At 40.9% G+C, this 21,657-nt stretch overlaps 1 protein-coding gene across 11 annotated transcripts in view; it reads right to left on the reverse strand.

Annotated features, from left to right (window-relative positions):
- Positions 1-21,657, reverse strand: part of CDC42SE2 (CDC42 small effector 2) — a 118,392-nt gene that overhangs the window by 30,545 nt on the left and 66,190 nt on the right. For 9 of the 11 annotated variants that reach the window (XM_055548224.1, XM_055548235.1, XM_055548244.1 and 6 more), the window contains one exon: positions 18,640-18,980. In XM_055548224.1, the coding sequence (XP_055404199.1) occupies positions 18,640-18,693 (54 nt within the window). In that variant the 5' untranslated portion in view covers positions 18,694-18,980. Of the gene's footprint in view, positions 1-18,639; positions 18,981-21,657 lie in introns of those variants that run through there. The other 2 variants (XR_008702878.1, XR_008702877.1) reach the window with 1 other exon arrangement.

The raw sequence follows: 21,657 nt of genomic DNA on the forward strand, positions 1-21,657 counted from the left end.
TGGCTCTAGGTCAGTGATCACACCATCGTGATTATCCAAGTCGTGAAGATCTTTTTGCACAGTTCTTCTGTGTATTCTTGCCACCTCTTAATATCTTCTGCTTCTGTTAGGTCCATACCATTTCTGTCCTTTATGGAGCCCATCTTTGCATGAAATGTTGCCTTGGTATCTCTAATTTTCTTGAAGAGATCTACTAGTCTTTCCCGTTCTGTTGTTTTCCTCTATTTCTTTGCACTGATCGCTGAAGAAGGCTTTCTTATCTCTTCTTGCTATTCTTTGGAACTCTGCATTCAGATGTGTGTATCTTTCCTTTTCTCCTTTGCTTTTTGCTTCTCTTCTTTCCACAGCTATTTGTAAGGCCTCCTCAGACAGCCACTTTGCTTTTTTGCATTTTTCTTGGGGATGGTCTTGATTCCTGTCTCCTGTACAATGTGACAAACCTCCATCCATAGTTCATCAGGCAATCTATCAGATCTAGTCCCTTAAATCTATTTCTCACTTCCACTGTATAGTCATAAGGGATTTGATTTAGGTCATACCTGAATGGTCTCGTGATTTTCTCCACTTTCTTCAATTTCAGTCTGAATTTGGCAATAAGGAGTTCATGATCCGAGCCACAGTCAGCTCCCGGTCTTGTTTTTGCTGACTGTATAGCTTCTCCATCTTTGGCTGCAAAGAATATTATCAATCTGATTTCGGTGTCAACCATCTGGTGATGTCCATGTGTAGAGTCTTCTCCTGTGTTGTTGGAAGAGGGTGTTGCTATGACCAGTGCGTTCTCTTGGCAGAACTCTATTAGCCTTTGCCCTGCTTCATTCTGTACTCCAAGGCCAAACTGCCTGTTGCTCCAGGTGTTTGACTTGCTACTTTTGCATTCCAGTCCCCTATATACTCTATTTACCAGGCTAGTTAATAGATATTCAGACCAACAAAGTGACATTTTATTTCTATCCTGCTAAATAGGCATCAGTCTTTATTGTGGACATACGCCATTTCTTTCTGCATACTTTGTTCTGGAAGCAACAACCCTCTTCCTTTCCTTTGGAGAAATCACCTCTTCCTGACTCCAACCATATGATTCTGATAGGGTGTCAACCAGAGTAGTCCACAACCATGACCATGGTGTGTGCACAGGACACAGCCTGGGCCAGAATCCTTCCCCGGGAAGGACTATACAGCAGGGAGATGCCCTTTCCTCCTCATGGTGGTTAAAATGAGATGATGAAGCTGGAGCTGAGGGCAACCATGGAAAAAAGAACACCCACCTCTCGTCAGAAAGTAAGAAGCCAATGTGCAAAGAATCAAGAAAGAGCATTGAGATGCCCCAGGTCTTGGGGATGCTTATTAAACAAATGTTTCTTTTTCTAAAACAAACGTTTAAGTAGCCAGATCCAGCTTTCCTGTGGGTAGTCTATGCACTGACAATACCACCTATGGGAGTTTGGTTTCTAAGATCACAACCAAAAATCTCTAATTAATATGTCAGAATTAGTACTGATCCTTGATAAGTAAGAAAAATGGAGAGAAGCAAGGAGTAGACTGCAAGGATTGAAGGAAAAAAATCTGCCAAAATTTCAGAAAGTAATAAACCTTTTCAGTATGCCGACTTGTACTGGATGAAGATACACTCTGGGAATAATAAATGACAATTCTACTTCTCTGGTTTCCAGAGTGCGTGCACCACTGGAACGCCGGCAGTGGTCCTCAGGTGAAGAGGCTTATGTGAGAGCCAATTCTACAGAAAATGAGAGCCATGTCATCAATCACCACAGAGAAATCCAAGCACCCAGCTAGCGTTACAAACAGGGACTGAGACCTAAGTCAAGGTACAGAAAGGCAAGGGATTTCATACTGCAAAGAGTTACACACAGGCGGGCTGCTGGTGACGCAGTTGAAATTCAGTCCTAAGCACAGTGCTGTCTTCATCTGGCCCTTTAGACTTGAGCAGAGAAACAGCCTTTTCCCACCTGGTGTAAATTTCAAAGCTGGTAACAGATGAGAAGTTCACAGGAGGCCCCCAAATTTGTTTTTTATAGGGAATCTCAAAGCAAGTTTACAGAGATCTTTTCAAGGGCAGAACTGCTAAATGCAAAACTGAAGGAATTAGCTGTTCTCCTCTCTCTGTGAGAAACCTCAAGTGAACACAGTGATCTCCTTTTCTCTTCAGTGAGGGTCTGGTTTAAGCCACACACTGCAAGTATGAAAGCGGAAACACAAAACAGGCTTGAAAACAAGCCTGAAATAGCTTTTCTAGGTACCAGTGATATATTTCTCAATCTCAAGAGTGCTAAAGTCTTTACACTAGTTTCTGCTACCACACGTCCACCTGAGGCTGTTCCTGCACATGTGTGCATATGTTTATGGTGGGGGGGGGTGGTGTGTGAGCGCGCACACGCGCTCGCAATAGGAGGGAAGAGGGCAGGGCACACACATCAGAAGAATGATAAGCCTGAGGACACGACATACACTGATTAGAACCAAACAGGTGCAGAATGGCCGATGAGTCAGCTTTCACTCGACCTTGAGCCTCAGTGCATGCTCGCTGTGACGCGTCAGCAAGCTAACTGACGCCCTATGTCGTGACAGTTCCGAGGCGAGTCAAAGTGGGCAGTGGTCCAATTCCTGGAAATCCCCGCTACCCTGCCTCCCTGAAACAGGGGGAATAATCCTCCCACGCCAACCCATAATAACTAACCACGCAGTATGTCGGGGCTGTTCTCACCTTCCGAGACGGCCCACACTCTGTTGGTGGAGTATGTTTCTCACTAAATAAATCCATTTTTTACCTATCACTTTGTTTCTTACTGAATTATTTCTGCGATGAGACAACCAAGAACCTCAGCTTCATTAAGTCCTGAATCAGGTGTGTGATCTCAGTCGAAGACCATGGGTTTTGGCCAGGCTGGAGACCCTGGTTCAAGTCCCAATCTGAGTTACAGTTTCATGTGTAGTAGGGCTTCCCTGGTGGCTCAGTGGTAAAGAACCCACCTGCCAAGGCAGGGGACACAAGTTTGAGGAAATGGCAACCCACTCCCAGTATTCCTGACTGGGAAACCCCACGGACAGAGGAGCCTGGGGGTATAGTCCAGGGGGTCGCAAGAGAGTCAGAAATGACTTAGCAACTAAACAAGAAGAGCTCACTTCAGGAAATGACTGTATACTGAACAAAGAAAATGTGGAGTAATACACTGATATTACAGCAGTGAAACCTAAACTGGACTTCTTACCTCTGGAAGTAAAGATAATAAATTCGTGTTGTTCACGCCACTAAGCCTGTGATAATCTGTTACTGCAAGCCGCAGGACAATACTGTACCGAGAGGGCATATCACTTGCCAAGGACCCACAGCTAACCAAGCAGGTCTGGGAGTCTCCCTGGTCCACTGCTCTTTTCTTTCCACCACCACATACACAGTTACTCAAAAATAAACACCTTCATGTTTCAAAAACAGTCATGTAATCACCCCCAAACATATATGTAAAATAGAAAAAGAAGATAAAATGCTTGTATTAACTTTTTGTAAATATTGTTCACAATTAAGTCAAGCAATGTTCTATAATTACTTTTCTTGTACTGTGTTTTGTGTTGAATTTCTTTTTATTTGCTTAACTTCCTATGAAACCAACATATTGTTTTAACACCATCCACAAATTTCTTGCAGTATAACTGGTTAAAATGCTAAATGACTAACCCATATAGTCTGAAATTTCACTAAATGGAATGAGTATCTTTCACTCAACTGACGTTTAAAAAGGCCCAAAACATCTGCTTTTTTTTTAACTTCAGGGTAATGTTCCTGTATTATTACTTTGATAATTTATTCTCCTCAATGACTGTTTTCTACTTTGTGAAATTCTGTGGCAGATCTGAACTTTCAGGATTGATCATCTAATTTTCTTAACCTTTCCCTTGTACTTTCCATCTATTTCTTTTTTTAAATTTTGTTTCTACTTTTTACTTTTTAAAAAAAGATTTATCTTCTAGTCCTTCTCCTAGGCTTACTTCAGCTATATCAATCATTTCCAAACACTGTGTGTTCCTCTGAATTTGTTCTTTCTCTCGCCCCCGCCCCTTTCTTTGGAGGCACACTGTTCTTGTTTCAAGGGCCTAACATCTCAATCATCTGAGGAATATTGACAGTTTCATTGTAGTTCTTCTTTATTTCCTGTATCATCAATTTCCTCAGTTCTTTCAGTGAATCTCCTTTAGCTTTCCTCAAGCCTGAGGATTATCTGGGCTGCGCACATGAGGGTTAGTATACATGGCTCTAGGCATGCTGACTGTTGTGATCAGCAACAGATGAAATAATGGTGAATGGAGTTTTCCCTCGGGGAGTCCACAACTACACACATCACTGGGTCTTTTCTGTAGAGTCAGTTCTCTAGGGAAGAACCTGCTTCAGGCCAGCCTGGGCAGCTCAAACCTAGCTGCAGGCCTTGCAGGAACTAGGCAGTTAAAGCCTCTGGTTTGCTTCTGGTCGGTATCCCTCTCTGCAGACAACTGGGTGTGGCTACGTTCTGTAAATTCCCAGTCTATCATCTGTTTTATTACCTTTCATTCATACTTACTGCTTTCCGTGAGTTCTTTTCCTTATGGAAAAGAATACCATTTTGTATTTTAGACGCCTCTGTTGTTGCTACTGTTTAGTCGCTAAATCAAGTCCAACTTTTTGTTACCCCGTGGACTGAAGACCGCCACGCTCCTCTGTCCGCGGAATTCCCTAGGTAAGAATACTGGAGTAGGTTGCCATTCCTTCTCCAGGGGGTCTTCCCAACCCAGGGAGCAGACCTGCGTCTCCTGTGTTGGCAGGCAGGTGCTTTACCCCTGAGTCACCAGGGAAGCCCTCAGACTCCTTTAATGTCATACAAAGTGTAGTTTCAGGAGGGAGAAGACTGAATGTGGATGTGTTTGGTCCAATATCCTCTCTCTGTTACATAACTGGATCTCCCTTCCTGGTAACAAAACCAAACCGAACCAAAATACTTCTAGAAAGAGGCCCATTTTTCAAACTTTGAAGGTCCCACTCATTTCAGATAGAATGTGCTTGAAAATAACCAATGGAGATTTAAACAAAACAAAACCAACCATTATTTAAAATGAGAGCAAATTACAATTCATCAATTCAACGTCCATAAAAAGAGCACTAATGGGGCTTCCCTGATGGTCTGGGGTTAAGAATCTGCCTTCCAGTGCAGGGGGTGCGGTTCTGATCCCTGGGGTCAGGGAGCTAAGAGCCCATATGCCAGGGGGCAACTAAGCCCAATGCCGCCCAGCTACTGAACCCCAGTTCTTAGAGCCTGCACACCGCAACAAAGAGCCTGCCTGCCTCAACTAAGACCTGACGTGGCCAAACAAATAAAGACTAAGAAAAACAAAAGAGCACTTAACTGCAGGCACTATGCTAAGTACTTAATCTGCCTGCCAATGCTGGAGGAGATAAGGATCCCTGGGTAGGAAAGATTCTCTGGAGAAGGGTTTGGCTACCTACTCCAGTATTTCTGCCTACAGAATCCCGTGGACAAGAGGAGCCTTGTGGGCTACAGTCCATGGGGTCACAAATACAACATCTACTTTAATATACTGAAGTCTATTAGGTATGTGTGAATATTTCTATTTGCTGAGGTTTAATTAATTTGCTCAAGGTCGAACAGTAAATATCCAATGTTGTGTATAACTTCCATTTAATTTATCGAAACACATACTAGTGAAAAACTAGTCTGAAAATTGTAGGGTTCTGCCCATTAATTCACTAGCCTTAATTCAGTCTACTAGTTCACTTCTTAGTAGTTTCCAAATCTGTGTGTAACACATTTGACTAGACACTTGCCTATATGCTTTTAAGATTATAATTTTATAAAAATTATCCTCAACTCACAAATGAAAACAAGTAAAAAGTAACACACAAAAATAAAACAAATGTTGTCCCACCAGTTAAAACAGAGGGACATAAGCACTGAAATAGCTCTTCAAACAACTGAAAGAATGGCGACTCCACAAAACTAAGTGGAGCATGAGCGCTGGAAATGTCTAAAAATTAGAAGAATTTTTACTATGTACAAAGGTGATAAGAGACCTAACTTTACTCAGTACTGAAAGGAGCTATTTGGTGAGATCTTAGAATCTGTCTTGCATACAAGAGCTAACAAGATTGATCTGTAGTAGTTTCTACCCGTCATAAACATGTTTAAAGCAGAGAAAGATGAAAAACAGAATGGTTTTTATGTGTTTATGTCACAGATGGACAGATTAAGTGCTTTTCAAAATGTCTTATATGGTACTTATAAATATGTCCCAGATAATTACTAAAATATTACTATAGTACAATATTAGGTCCCAGAAATTACTTAAATTCTAATTCCTCTTTAATCATAAATTATATAAAGTTTGCATAAACATTTTACTCTTCTACAACTATGAACAGTTTATTACCTAGACTTTACCTCTCTGATACTGACTTCTTTTCTTTCTTTTTTCTTCTGATTTTAAAAATAATACAATTGAGGTCCTTAACTTTCTATCCCATTTGTATATACCAAGGCCATGTGAGAATCAGGACCCAAACCACTAACTCTGGACAGTAAAGGCTTAATCCTCTTTATCCTTGCTGTTTCTAGGTTTATAAAACCCAATAATCAGTAAAAAACAAAACAATGCAAAGGTTCATGCTATTGATGTTTCAGAAGAACCTTAATTTTAGCCATTTTAAAAATTCAATGCCTTATGAACAGATGCAGACTTTCACAGCATTTATACAAATGACAGAACATGTACCGAAGAAAGTGTTTCCTACAAAAACACAACCATCTCTCAGATGGTGAGATGATTTGCAAAAGATCTTTTAAGAAATGTTTCAGCATTCACATAAGCTGCCAGTTCATAGGAGCTCACTGCTGCTGCTGCTGCTAAGTCGCTTCAGTCATGTCCGAATCTTCGCGACCCCATGGGCTGCAGCCTACCAGGCTTCTCCGTCCACAGGATTTTCCAGGCGAGAGTACTGGAGTGGGGTGCCATCACCTTCTCCGTAGGAGCTCACAATAGCTACTTAACATGACCTCACAGATGAGGAACATTTTCGTTATGAAGATATAGACAGTATTTTGTAATGAGCATAGAGGAAAAAAATTGTTAGGACTTATCCACCATACATATATATATATATATATATATTTTTTTTTTTTTTTTTAACTATTTGACCACAATATTTTTTTCTCTTCCTACTCCCCGAAAAAATCTTTCCTTGAGTTTCTTTCCTATTTTTCCCCCCAGTGATAATTATTTTTATCACAGTAAAGGTAAAATAATCCTGTTTCTCAACTCCAGAGCTCCATGTTCTGAACTGTTCTGTATTCAATGGTCTCATATGTGAATATGCTCACCTGGGAGTGTTGTAATGTTAGAGGAAAAGACTTAACCTTCTATTTTTACTTTGCATCTTTTTTTAAAATTAAATTTCACTAATATTTAGTGCATAGGATGACAGACACGCCTGGTGGTTTCTCAGTGCACTTCTATAATAGTTACTAGAAACAGAGTAAATAGAACGCACTCAGACTAATGCTTAATCATACTTGAAACTAAACACGAGAATGAAAGCTCCTAGGGCATAATATCTTGACTTACTCTCTTCAAGTCACCTAAATGTGTCTTTCTTTGTACTCTCAAAGAACTCATGGTATAAAACCAATATGCAGAGGGGACAGTGTGGAAGAGCTGGATTGGAGATTTTTATTTCAAGGAATCTCTGATTTGTGTATAATCCTGAAACTCACAACTAGAAGTTTAAAAAAAAAAATCAGGTTACTTTTCATTCTCATTAAATTAAAATGAAAGATTAAACATCGTCTCCCAGACTGATAAAAACTGAAAGTCTGAAAATACCATGCATTTGATGAGTTTACAGAACAATGGTTAGTACACTCAAACTACTGGCAGGAACGAAATTTGGTAAAACCACATTTAAAACAGAAGCAAGGAGATTAAGAAGAGGTGGCAAGAATACAGCGAGTCCTTAATGACCTGGGTAACGATGACGGTGTGGCCACTCACCCAGAGCCAGACATGCTGGAGTGTCAGGTTTAGTGGGCCTTAGCAAGCATTACTATACACAAAGCTAGTGGAGGTGATGGAATTCCAGCTGAGCTATTTCAAATTCTAAAAGATGATGCTGTTAAAGTGCTGCACTCAATATGCCAGCAAATTTGGAAACGTCAGCATTGGCGTTTTCCATAGGACTGGAAAAGGGTTGTTTTCATCCAAGTTCCAAAGAAAGGGAATGCCAAAGAATATTCAAACTGCTGTACAACTGCGGTCATTTCACATGTTAGCAAGGTAATGCTCAAAATCCTTCAAGCTAGGCTTCAACAATACATGAATCAAGAACTTCCAGATACACAAGCTGCGTTTAGAAAAGGCAGAGGAACCAGAAATCAAATTGCCAACATCTGCTGGGTATCACAGAGAAAGCAAAGGCATTCCCAAAAAACACCTACTTCTGCTTCACTGATCACACTAAAGCCTTTGACTGAGTGGATCACAACAAACTGGAAAATCCTTAAAGAGATGGGAATATAAGACCACCTTACCTGTCTCCTGAGAAATCTGTATGCAGGACAAGAAGCAGGTTAGAACCAGACACAGAATAACAGACTAGTTTCAAAAAGGGAAAAGGAATACGTCAAGGTCATATGTCACACCCTGCTTATTTAACTTACATGCAGGGTACATCATGCAAAATGCCAGGCTGGATGAATCATAAACTGAAATTAAGATTACCAGGAGAAATATCAACAACCTCAGAAATGCAGATGATACCACTCTAATGGCAGAAAGTGAAGAGAAACTAAAGAGCCTCTTGATGAGGGTGAAAGAGGAGAGTGAAAAAGTTGGCTTAAAACTCCACATTCAAAAAACAAAGACCATGACATCTGGTCCCATCATTTTAACACAAATAGATAGAGAAAAAGTAGAAACAGTGGCAGATGTTGTTTTCTTGGGCTCCAAAACCACTGAGGAAGGTGACTGCAGCCACGAAATTAAAAGATGCTTGCTCCTTGGAAGGAAAGCTATGACAAACCTAGATAGCATATTAAAAATCACTTTGGTGACAAAGGTCTGCATAGTCCAAGCTTTGGTTTTTCCAGTAGTCACGTACAGATGTGTGAGTTGGACCATAAAGAAGGCTGAGCGTCAAAGAATTGATGCTTTTCAATTGTGCTGGAGAACACTCTTGAGAGTTCCTTGAACTGCAAGGAGATCAAACCAGTCAATCCTAAAGGAAATCAACCCTGAATATTCATTGGAAGGACTGATGCTAAAGCTGACGCTCCAATCCTTTGACTAACTGATGCAAAGAGCCAACTCACTGGAAAAGATCCTGATATGGGACAACTGACGGCAGGAGAAGGGGGCGACAGAGGATGAGATAGTTGGATGGCATCAGTAACTCAATGGACATGAATTTGAGCAAACTCTGGGAGATACTGAAGGACAGGGATGCCTGGCGTGCTGCAGTCCATGGTGTCACAAAGAGCTGGACATGACTTAGCAACCTGAATTAACAACAATAACATTTAAAACAATTGTGTCTTGCATGGTAAAAGCTGGTGTCCTTAAGACTTTACAAACAGTAATTTCACCCCTTAAACTCTAGAGAAACTTATAGCATGTGTTCACCAGGCAACACATTCACAAAGGCCCAAAACAGCATCATTCATAACAGCCCCATATTGGTAACAATTCAGAATTTCAGAAGGACTATATGGATGTACATGGTGTAGTCATACAACAGAACACTCTAGAGAAGAGGAAATTAAGTTCAGCTAATGTGAGCGACTTTACTTTCACTTTTCACGCATTGGAGAAGGAAATGGCAGCCCACTCCAGTGTTCTTGCCTGGAGAATCCCAGGGACGGGGGAGCCTGGTGGGCTGCCGTCTATGGGGTCGCACAGAGTCGGACACGACTGAAGTGACGCAGCAGCAGCAATGGCTTCAATACAGATTAGTCTTTTAAATTTAATACTGAATTAAAGAAAACATTATATTGTTATAATTATATCATTATATTAAAAAAAAATTATATCCAGTGCAACACCACTCATTTAAAGTTAAGACAGGTAAACCAACTATAGTGTTCAGGGCACACACAAACAGTAAAATCGTGAAACACAGTAAGGAAATGATCACCCTAAGCAGCAGAGCAGCAGCTCCTCCAGGCGTTGGAGAAGAGATGTAAATGAGAATGCCGGGGGCTTCTGGGGGTGTTGGCAATGCTCCACTTTGTGACTTGGGTTGATTCATAATACAATTGCTTTTGAACTATTTATTATATAGTACATTTATAAGTAAAAGAAAATTTTAAAGTATTTTTTGGTGTGATAATGGTACTGTGGTTATGTTAAATAAAAGTCATTATCTGAGATAAAAACTATAGATATTTATAGATAAGATGAAATAATGCTTGGAATTTGACTTCAAAATATAAAAAAGGCAAAGTAGATGCACTGATCAGATAAGAATTGATGTTGCTGAAGCTGAGCGCATGAGGTTGAGTATACTACCGTCTACTTTTGAATTATTATTTTTGCTGATGTCACTTTTTAAGAAATGATAAATGGCAGCAACCTCATGGCTTGCTAAGGAATAGCTTGCTTTACTTTCATGTATATATCAAAAAAACTCCAACTGAAATTAAATCAAGATCAACTTAATAAAAGCATTAAAGAAAACAATTTCCTTTCCGACATCAACAAATATAAAAGCCTTCTAGCTTCTAAGCAAAACGGCCTGCTGCTGCCATGTTCCTCCCGCCTCTCACCCGCCGGGGCTGCTGCGCGTCTCCAGCTGGCATCCACATGGAATGCTAGGGACACGAACTAAGCACTTCCTGACCATGCTCTAGGCACAGATCGGGACAGGGGCACCTCATGCCAAGAGCCTTTCTAGTCTGTCTTCAGAGTTCATGTACACAAATCCACACTTTCCCCACAGGTATTATGAGAGCACACAGGGAGTACCATCCATCATATCTGAGAGCAGCTTACTGTCTCTAGGAGGAAGTCCAGAAGCTGCTCCCGAGACAGGACAGACAGTTCCAGTGGGTGAGATAATCTTGCCTCATTTCCAGGTTTAGCATATGGTTAAGACATTTGAGTCAGTCCTCTGCACTGCCTTTCTACAAAGTAGGAATATTTTTCATTTCTCTACTGATAAGCGTGATTTTTAATTTTCATTTACATAACTTCATCTGTTAAATGGTTTGAGAGGACTATAGTTACATGATTTTTTAGTTAAACAAATTAAGAGCATGCATATTTGCGTTTTCAGAAAAGGGAAAAATGACACTGCATCATTCAAATTCACACTTCATTTAGGGTGTTTGGGAATGTGATTCCTGAAAAAGGAAGTTCTACATGAGTCATGCCATCTGGGGTCATCAACACACAGTACTGATGGAGATGCATCACACACGAGCAAACACTCTTGCCTGGCATAAATCCTGTGAAATTCCAGAATGCCCTTACCGAAAGCTTCCTCTAGCCACCTTTCATTGAACTATTACTGGCTCTTCCTCTCGGTCTAAGGTCTGCAAGCAGCCTCTGTCTACTGACCCATCCCATCTCCCTCCAACTCTTCACCTATTTCCCTTGAAGAAACCTCAGACTCTCTAATACACAGAGAACAGTGCCCTTCATTTTTTTTTTTTAAAGGACAGTAACCACTTTATCACTTACATACACAACCCCTACTATTATGGATTAGAACTGCACATCAAAACAACAATAAAAGTGGAAGTAAGAAAAGTTACTGCAGGAAATAAGCAATCTTATTTCAGAACATGCTAGACACATGACTGCAGATGGCAGAGGAGGACTCCCCGGCTGGCAGCACAGGAAGGAGACGGTACTGCGCGGCTGCAGGATGCAGTCTCGTCAGGCAGCGCGGCCTCTCCGTCTGCGCACACAGTAACATTCAAACCACTGAGAAGGGACATGCGCTTCGCTTAAAGAACAAAACCATCCAATGATTTCCCATTTCTCAAGTATAAAAACCAGTCTTTCCATGGCCTGGAAGGCCATACGTGACCTGGCCCTTCACTATCTCTGACCTCATTTCCCACTACGGCGGCCTTGGCTCACAGCCACTCCGCCCTCTTTGATATTCCTCTCATACATACAACCCTGTGCTTCCAGAACTCTTGCACTCTCAGTCCCTCAGACTGAAGCGCTCTTCCCTACCTAACTGTGTGCCTTAAATCTTAGCTTAAATATCATTTCATTAAAGAGGTATTTCCTGTACACTCTTAATCCCTCCCCCATTTCCCCTTCTCTATCTTTTCTTCTGCTTTCTTTTTCCACAGAACATTTACCATTACCTGACATCACAGACTCCTCCACTAGAATGACAGTGAATTAAGTCATAATGTCTGTTTCGCTCACTGTTATTTCACCAGAACCTGGCTTGCTGGAGAAATATTGGTGTTAATATGATGACTAGCATAGGTGTCCAAATAAAGTAACACATTTCAGAGATAAACACCACTACAAAACATCAGTACCGTGTGGGGAAACACTATATAAAGTATGTAATGTGAGTAGAAAGGGGGGAGGTTGTAAATCAATATTTATTGTTTCGGAGGATAACTCAGAAGTTTATTACCTTAACTGTGGTGATGGAATTCCAGTTGAGCTATTCCAAATCCTGAAAGATGATGCTGTGAAAGTGCTGCACTCAATATGCAAGCAAATTTGGAAAACTCAGCAGTGGCCACAGGACTGGAAAAGGTCAGTTTGCATTCCAATCCCAAAGAAAGGCAATGCCAAAGAATGCTCAAACTACCACACAATTGCACTCATCTCACATGCTAGTCAAGTAATGCTCAAAATTCTCCAAGCCAGGCTTCAGCAATATGTGAACCGTGAACTTCCTGATGTTCAAGCTGGTTTTAGAAAAGGCAGAGGAACCAGAGATCAAATTGCCCACATCCGCTGGATCATGGAAAAAGCAAGAGAGTTCCAGAAAAACATCTATTTCTGCTTTATTGACTATGCCAAAGCCTTTGACTGTGTGGATCACAACAGACTGTGGGAAATTCTGAAAGAGATGGGAATACCAGACCACCTGATCTGCCTCTTAAGAAATCTGTATGCAGGTCAGGAAGCAACAGTTAGAACTGGACATGGAACAACAGACTGGTTCCAAATAGGAAAAGGAGTATGTCAAGGCTGTATATTGTCACCCTGTTTATTTAACTTATATGCAGAGTACATCATGAGAAACGCTGGACTGGAAGAAACACAAGCTGGAATCAAGATTGCCGGGAGAAATATCAATAACCTCAGGTATGCAGATGACACCACCCTTATGGCAGAAAGTGAAGAGGACCTAAAAAGCCGCTTGATGAAGGTGAAAGAGGAGAGTGAAAAGTTGGCTTAAAGCTCAACATTCAGAAAACGAAGATCATGGCATCCAGTCCCATCACTTTATGGGAAATAGATGGGGAAACAGTGGAAACAGTGTCAGACTTTATTTTTTTGGGCTCCAAAATCACTGCAGATGGTGACTGCAGCCATGAAATTAAAAGACGCTTCCTCCTGGAAGGAAAGTTATGACCAACGTGACAGCATATTCAAAAGCAGAGACATTACCTTGCCAACCAAGGTTTGTCTTCAAGGCTATGGTTTTTCTTGTGGTCATGTATTGTGAGAGTTGGACTGTGAAGAAGGCTGAGCACTGAAGAATTGATGCTTTTGAACTGTGGTGTTGGAGAAGACTCTTGTGAGTCCCTTGGACTGCAAGGAGATCCAACCAGTCCATTCTGAAGGAGATCAGCCCTGGGATTTCTTTGGAAGGAATGATGCTAAAGCTGAAACTCCAGTACTTTGGCCACCTCATGCAAAGAGTTGACTCATTGGAAAAGACTCTGATGCTGGGAGGGACTGGGGGCAGGAGGAGAAGGGGACGACAAAGGATGAGATGGCTGGATGGCATCACTGACTCGATGGACGTGAGTCTGGGTGAACTCCGGGAGTTGGTGATGGACAGGGAGGCCTGGCGTGCTGCGATTCATGGGGTCGCAAAGAGTCGGACACGACTGAGCAACTGATCTGACCTGATCTGTGGTGATGGCAGCATGTGTAAACATACATTCAAACTCACCAGACAGAATACATTAATTATGCACAGTTTTTTGGGTATACCAATTATAACTCAAAAAAATAGAGCTGGTAAAAAAGTCCACTAGCATTTCAATGCACAATAAGAAGTAGGTAAAAAATTCACTGAAGTCCTATAAACAGCTGACAGATCTTGTTTTTAAAAAAATTAAGGTGCAAAACAGCAACCTTTTAAAAATTCCTACCTTAGCAATACGTAGCAGCAACAACCGCAGCATTTACACTACATTTAAAGGTTTAGATTACCATGGCTCAAAAAAATGGGACTCTATTTTATTCTGTACTATACTGTGCTAAAACTAAAGAGTAGGAAGGAAAAGTATGATTCTTATGCTACTACTCAGAAAAATGCATTCTAAGTTCTTCCCAATACTGAGTTGTTCCTTTTCCACACATGGAATGCTCAAGAGAAGGGGGTGGTAAAGGAGTGGGAGAGTCGGCACATAGCACTCAATTTTGGTACAGACTTTAGGAAGCTTTAGAGATTACCAAGCAGTTTTCAATAAGGCACTCTTGACACTGTCTACTAGAGCTGCAAGGTATGCTTTTGTAGGCTGTAAGCACACACAAAATGAGTAATGCACCCTTTAAGTGTTTCTCCCTAATGCCAACAAGCCAGCTGTTTTTCCACCACAGTAACCATGTGGCCCCGTGCAGTGTTGTGCCATTTTTCTCAGCAAGTCAAAAATGTGGAATATTTCAAACAACTACCTATTATTAAACAATAACACAATACAGACATGTTATATGTGCACAGAAACACTCAAACTGCAAATGCTTGGTGTATCAGAAAATGTATTTCTAATGTCCTGTACTTGTAATTCTAAAGTCTTATGTTCCCACTCTTTAAAAATTCCCAATCTATGCCTTTCTAGTTTGAGTATACCTGTAAAACAGAATGTTATATGCATTATGAATGCTGGCAATAAACAAATCAACCTTAAAAAATATGGAAATAGAACTTGTGATTTCCTGTCTGACATGTAAGGGGCTTAGAAGATGTCGTGCCAATCCACATGATCAAAAAGTTGAACTGAAAATCAACAATTCTCAGGTCCTTTAGAAAACTGAGATCACAGAACCAACCGCTGTCTCCAGAACTGGAGAGACAGGCCAGTACAGAAAACCACCATGGACTAGAGTGGAAACCCCCAGGTCATGCAAAACCAGTGCAGGACAACCTAAGACTGTAACTGAGGAGTTACTGGGTGAGGAGTGCGGACAGCTGGAGCGTTTAGGGGGGCCTGTCTTAGGAGGGCCCCCGTGCTCCTGGGAGTTTCACCACCAGGAACTCTAGCATGTTCTCAAAGTCAGTACCAGAGAAAACTCTCCTTCTCCTTCAGCCAAGAGGAGGGAAAGGCAGACACTTTAAAATAAGCTACAACACTATACGCTGGTTCAGTGCGTTTGGTTCTGATGTTATCTGAACAGAGACAGGCCTATCTTCCCTGTCTCCTCTAAAAGGGTATTTTGTCTATCCAGAGAGTACTGTCATGGAAGATACGCCACTGAAACAGAACAAATTCAACATCTTTCTTTTCACAGTCTAACTCCTTTAGATAAGATGATTTTCCTCTTTGACTACATGTTTCATGTTGGCTAGCTCCAATTAAAGACTGTGTCACAGCTATCCCGGCACTTGACTGCGAGTCTCTGAAGTTGGGGCTGGAAACGGAATGCGTGGCCTCTTTCTGGGGGAGAGAGAGCGAAGCATTCACAGAATGTGAGCACTGGGAGGGGCCTTGGAGGGAATCTGTGGTAGGCAGCCTGTGAGGTTGGTCCCAGTGATCCCCGTCTCATGGAATTCATGCCTTTGTCTACTCCCCTCCCTCGGGTGTGAACTAGATTTTTCGAGTTAATTCTACAGGCCAGAGTACAGCAAAAAGTGGTGGCAAGTCACAGAGATTCTGACGTCCACCTCGCCTGCCCTCTCCCTCAGGCTAGCGGAAGCCAGTCACCACGCCGTGAGCTGTTCTGGGGCGAGACCAGTGTGGCGACTAACTGAGGGAGGCCTCCAGCCAACAAGGAACCGAGGCCCTTATTCCAGCCGAGACTCTTGTCAGGACTCAGCGAGGAACTAAACCCTGCCAATAACTGCTTCAGTAACCGAGAGAGCAGGTCCGCTCGGCACTGGACCCTGAGGTAATTACGGCCTCAGCTGTAACTGTCACCTCAAAGATGCCTTAAGTCAGAGGACTTGGCTGAACACTGCCTGGCTTCCTGACCCACAGAACCTGCGAGATAATAAACGTCTCTTTCAAACCACCACGGCTTAGGTTACCTTGCATCATCTTAGTTATGGACAAGGAAGTAGCAACCCACTCCAGTACTCTTGCCTGGGAAATCCCATGGACGGAGGAGCCCGGCAGGCTGCAGTTCACGGGGCAGCGAAGAGTCGGATGAGACTGAGCGACTAACACTAAGTGAATCTGTGAGATAATAAAAGTCTGTTTTAAGCCACTATGGTTTAGGCTAACTTGCGTCATCTTAGGTAACTAATACTTCACCCAATCCAATCTCTAGATTCTCAGTGACCTAAAGGCGATCAGGAGAGGTTTGATACATCTAGAGTCAATGCAATTCTAAACACCTAAATGATTTAAAAGATGCATGACATATCTCATTCAAAGAAAAAAATACAAAAGATAACACAGCAAAAAACCATGTCATAATCCATCTTAAAAACAAGATTTATCAAAACAGTTTAAGAAGAGCTACATACTAAGTAACGGCAGCAGGTGCAATGGCACAGGTGTGAACATACGTAACCAAAAGAACAGAACAGATTTTAAGAGTAGTCTCTTTAAATACATGAAAATGTAGTATATAATAAAGGTGACATTTCATATCACTAATAAAAAGACTGGCTATTTAATAAACTGTTTTTAGATAGCTGACTTAACATGAGAGAACAGTCAGACCCCTACCTCATCCCACACAAAGCAACTCTCCATACTTCATGGATCAAAGAACTAAATGTAAAAAACAGCATTACAAAAGGAGTCAAAGGGAAGATGGTGGAGCAGTTAACAGTAGGAATCTGTACCCCCACCACCACTGTACAGGCATTATGTTTCTGCTGTATCCACTCTGGAACTCTGGAGTCTCTTTAAGGCTTGCAACTTCCAGGGAAAAACTTGAAAGGTAAATTGCAGCTAGTTTTAGTCAGCGTCAGCTCTCAGCAGAGGAGCAGAGCAGGGCTCCCCTCCTCCCACAGCTGTGGTCTTTGCACATCACGCACACAACCTCTGGGGAGCCAGGGTGGGCAAAAAGGAGCCTGTCCTCCAAACATCTCCGCTTCTGATCACAGAGGAGCAGACCCGCAGACGGGCGGGCCGCCACTGTTGGTGCTCAACTCCCCAGCTGTTGCAAGGCCCTCATCCTCTGGCTGAGTGATTTCCAGAAGACTTAAAGAGCCGGTGCCCTTTCTTCTCCTCCCTGCCCTCACTTTTTCATATTTTCCCTTTTCCAGAGCCAGACATTAAAGACTAGGAGATTCCAAAACAACTGTATATACAAGGAAAATTAAAAAGTGGACTGTGTATATGACCAGGGAAAGGGTCAGAAAAGATCTGAGGAGACCTTAAGATTACACCTCATTCCTCCTTTCATATTGTTACAAATGTTACTCCAAACAGAATACAATAGAAATTCTTTATTCAGCCAGTCAGCCAGCAAACCAGCTAGCATGTACAACCACATTCTCCAAGGTATTAGATGCGATCCTGAAGTTATAAAGGAAATATGGTCAGGGCCCCTGAAGAAGAGACGGCAGTAGTTACTACGCAAGAAGGTCCATCCTACCATAGAAAAATGAACTAAAAGAGCTGGTGGAAATATTGCTGAGGGATTTTCCCCTAAGTCAGGAGAAAGCTGGGGAAGATTTCACAGAGTTGACATTCGATACAGGCATCTTAAAAGATGAAGAGAAAACTGGAGGGGGAGGGTAGAATTTTGGTAGAGGTAACAAAATGTGCACAGGTTAGAAGGGACAAAAGTGAGGCAGGTAGCAGGAAATGGCCAGCGCAGACTACTTACTGTCCACTCAGGGCAAAAAAAACGGAACCTACGTCTACAGAGAAATACGGATAACGGCATCTTCCCCAGAGAACTGCTCTGAGGACGATGAGATGGTAAATCCTGGCTCGCCACCTTCCACCCACTCATCTCCAAAGCCAACTTGGCTGCTCCACCGCAGGGTGTCTCCCTCTCCTCTCACGCGTCCACCGGAAGTTGGTCTACAACGTCCTCAGTCACATACCGTAGTCTAGCACAGCTCTTCACATATAGCATTTACTCAAAAGCAAACTTACTCTTTTCTTTCTTTAACCAGATGTTTAGAATTCCACTGGCAAGCCTTGGAACGGCCCTGCAATCACTACTGGAATCCTGGTTCTTAGCCTGAGAATCAAGAGTATGCATACCAAGTACCCCACCCAATTTGTATGTGTATCACGTCATACTTACGGGTTGAGGCTGTTCCGCGATACAGCAGTTGAAACACAACCAGAATTCACTCATGCTGATAGTCCAAGTTATAAATGAGCACCAATGAAGTTTCCAAATCTCAACTCGGGAAGCTTCACAAAGCACGCTTCTCAATGCGATCAATGTCCAATGATGCCAAAATAATAACTTTATTACTTCTCTGTACTTGTTCCTGGAAGTTAAGTGTCTTTTACAGTCAATCTAGTAAAGAAAAGGTCAGATTATTTCCTTTCTTTGTTTCTGGTCTACAGAGACTTGTTTCTGAACCACCAGGAAAAGTATAAAAATTGTTGTCTTGTCTCAGGGCCTCAGCAGGTGGTCTAGAAAAAGAAAAAAGGAAAGAAAACAAGTTACTTTACTTATCTTTAGAAGCTTATTTCTTAAATCCCTGATAAAATTAAGAATATTTCCAAAAAAGTAAACACTGAAAAAAAAATCAAGACTTTAATAAACTGATAAGTCACTCAACAAAAAAATATTTAAGTACTGAGTGTCAGGTATTGGTAACATAGGAACTCAAAGGAAACAGTAATCCTTGCCTTCACAGAGCATTCTGTTTTGTGACTATAAAAGCTTTTCCCAAAGCTATGACTCTAAACCAGGAAGACATAAATGACTGCTATTTTTACATTTGCATAGATCTTCAATGAAGATTAATGCATACATGTTCAATGGCACACACGTAGGCCATAACAAGGCATGAATTTGGGACCCTCATTCTACACAGTCTAAAGGACGTGCCTTCTAACATATTACAGGAAAATGACACATTAAGTTTTAAGCATATGTTCAGAGAAGATAAGAAGGAAGAAAATGTACGCTATCACCGCAGTTAGAATTCAGAAACTGGAATGCATTTTCAAGGAGAGATGAACTTTCCTCACCTTACCCAAACTCTGAAACAAAGAAGAAGCAGTCTTGCAACTGGCTCTGTCCAATGAAGCGAGTAAATACTATGAAGGTTTATAAGCTCAAAAGAAAAGTATGTTTCATGTATTTCCTCAGCAAGAGTATCAGAGCAAAGGGTTATATTTACAACATCAAGAACATTATTTCAGCTACTATTTACTTGACAAGCTTAATTCCACCCTGATTCAAAGATCTTGGCCATTAAAAAAATTTCTGTGAAATCTTTTAACCAATTCTATGAAAACAAATACGCCTTTGTTTGACACTGAAATTCCTTTTGCTCACCACTGCTATTGTAGCACATACAAACACTGAGTTACTCTGATGTTTCCACTCTACTGGATTTGAAATCTGAGGTTTTAAATCTACTATATGATTTATTCTATCATTATATTTTCTCACCTACATACAATGCCAGGCACCACCCTTTTTACTCATAATTTATCTTTGCCAGAAACCACTATCAAATTAATTTTACAATGGAAGGTGTTTTATTTTCTTCACTTTTGAACTAAGTAAATGTTCCTTCTGTTTAACACTTAAAATTAATCAATGGCTTCCCTATTTAGAAATCCACATTTCCACAAATTCAAATGTCCTTCCCAGAGTAAAGCTATTCCTTATTTTTAAAATTTTAAAATACACATTTTCCCACTGCATGTACTACTTTGAAAGTGATATTCACAATAATTCTTAATGTTTAGTTAAAGAATGACTGCTTAAAGTATACTAATTTGTATTTCTGGAGATAAGACAGAAAAGATACTTAAGTGCATCATCTAGAAAACAGATAGGATGAAATACATTTTCAAACCAAGGGGATGTTTGCAGCTCCACAGGTTTTTATTTGTTAAGTAAACATTTAAGTCTAAAAATGTTTCAAACACGCCTTGGAATATCATACCAGTATACTTTCCATCTTCTTGCTTTTCTAAACAAAATTTCTTTTTAGAATTTTTTACAAATGTGTATATACTTAGAACACATTTATACATAACACCTTTAGAGAAGTACTGAATTTGTCACAAAAATTTCCACAGACATTAATAATAAATATACTCATAGTTACTTTCACTTCCTGAGCTCAGAGTTGCTTACATCACATCCACACTGAAAACCTCACTTTTAATACCTTAAGATAACAAAAGACGTGTCACTTTGCAACATCAACAACTAAACTTGGCTTTAAACACAACTCAGCAGATTCCACACATAAATCAGGGGTCAAACTGGACTACAGCACCAAAGCATTTCACCAACCATAGTTTCATTAGACATACGATTTTAGAAAAACTTACGTGAACTGTCAGGCTACTTAGTGATTTGCAGAGCTTCCTTGCATTAAAAGCTCAGTCTCTCAACTTTCAGAGATTGGCATTGAGTAAAAAAGTATAGAAGTAAGCAGTATGCTCTGGTCAAAAATCTAACCTCCTCAGCCCCTTCCCCTCCTCCTCCCTTTCCACACCTAAATCAAATGCTGCAGATATAAGCTTCATACTTGCGTGAACAGTTTCACTGCTGACAATTTAAAGAATTTATGTCCCAACATCCTACACACAAATTAATAAAACAAAACTTTTTAGGTCAACTTCCAAAGAAACAGTAAGGCCATGACTCGGAAAAAAAAAAAAACAAACAAGGCAACACGGCATACCTCTAACCAAATAATTTCTTTTCCTTTTTTTGTTAAATACTTTAACTCAGCTGAGGTACAGAGCATGCTTAGTTTGTGCGAAACAGAATTGGATAAAATTTAGAATTTAGACTTTGAAATAAAAGAACGGTGGCAATTGTTAATACTACCTTAATTTTTCACAATGTTGGCCTGAGGAACTGACGAATGCTACACTGCCGATGTCACAAGTCTGAAATGAGGGCTAAAGGAGGGTGTACATAAGGGTAGTGCATATACTACAAAGAGTTATACTGATACAAGATGCTCTTATTTGTTATCAAAATTAAAATAGCAAACAGTACAATGAAGTAACAAAAAATAATGTGTAATAGCTGTGAATTTTTAGCAAACAACCTAAAAGTCTACATTCCCCACCACGCCAAAAAAAAAAAAAAGGAATAAAAAAAATTTTT

Source organism: Bubalus kerabau, chromosome 1, assembly GCF_029407905.1.
Source record: "Bubalus kerabau isolate K-KA32 ecotype Philippines breed swamp buffalo chromosome 1, PCC_UOA_SB_1v2, whole genome shotgun sequence".
Taxonomy (NCBI): domain Eukaryota; kingdom Metazoa; phylum Chordata; class Mammalia; order Artiodactyla; family Bovidae; genus Bubalus; species Bubalus kerabau.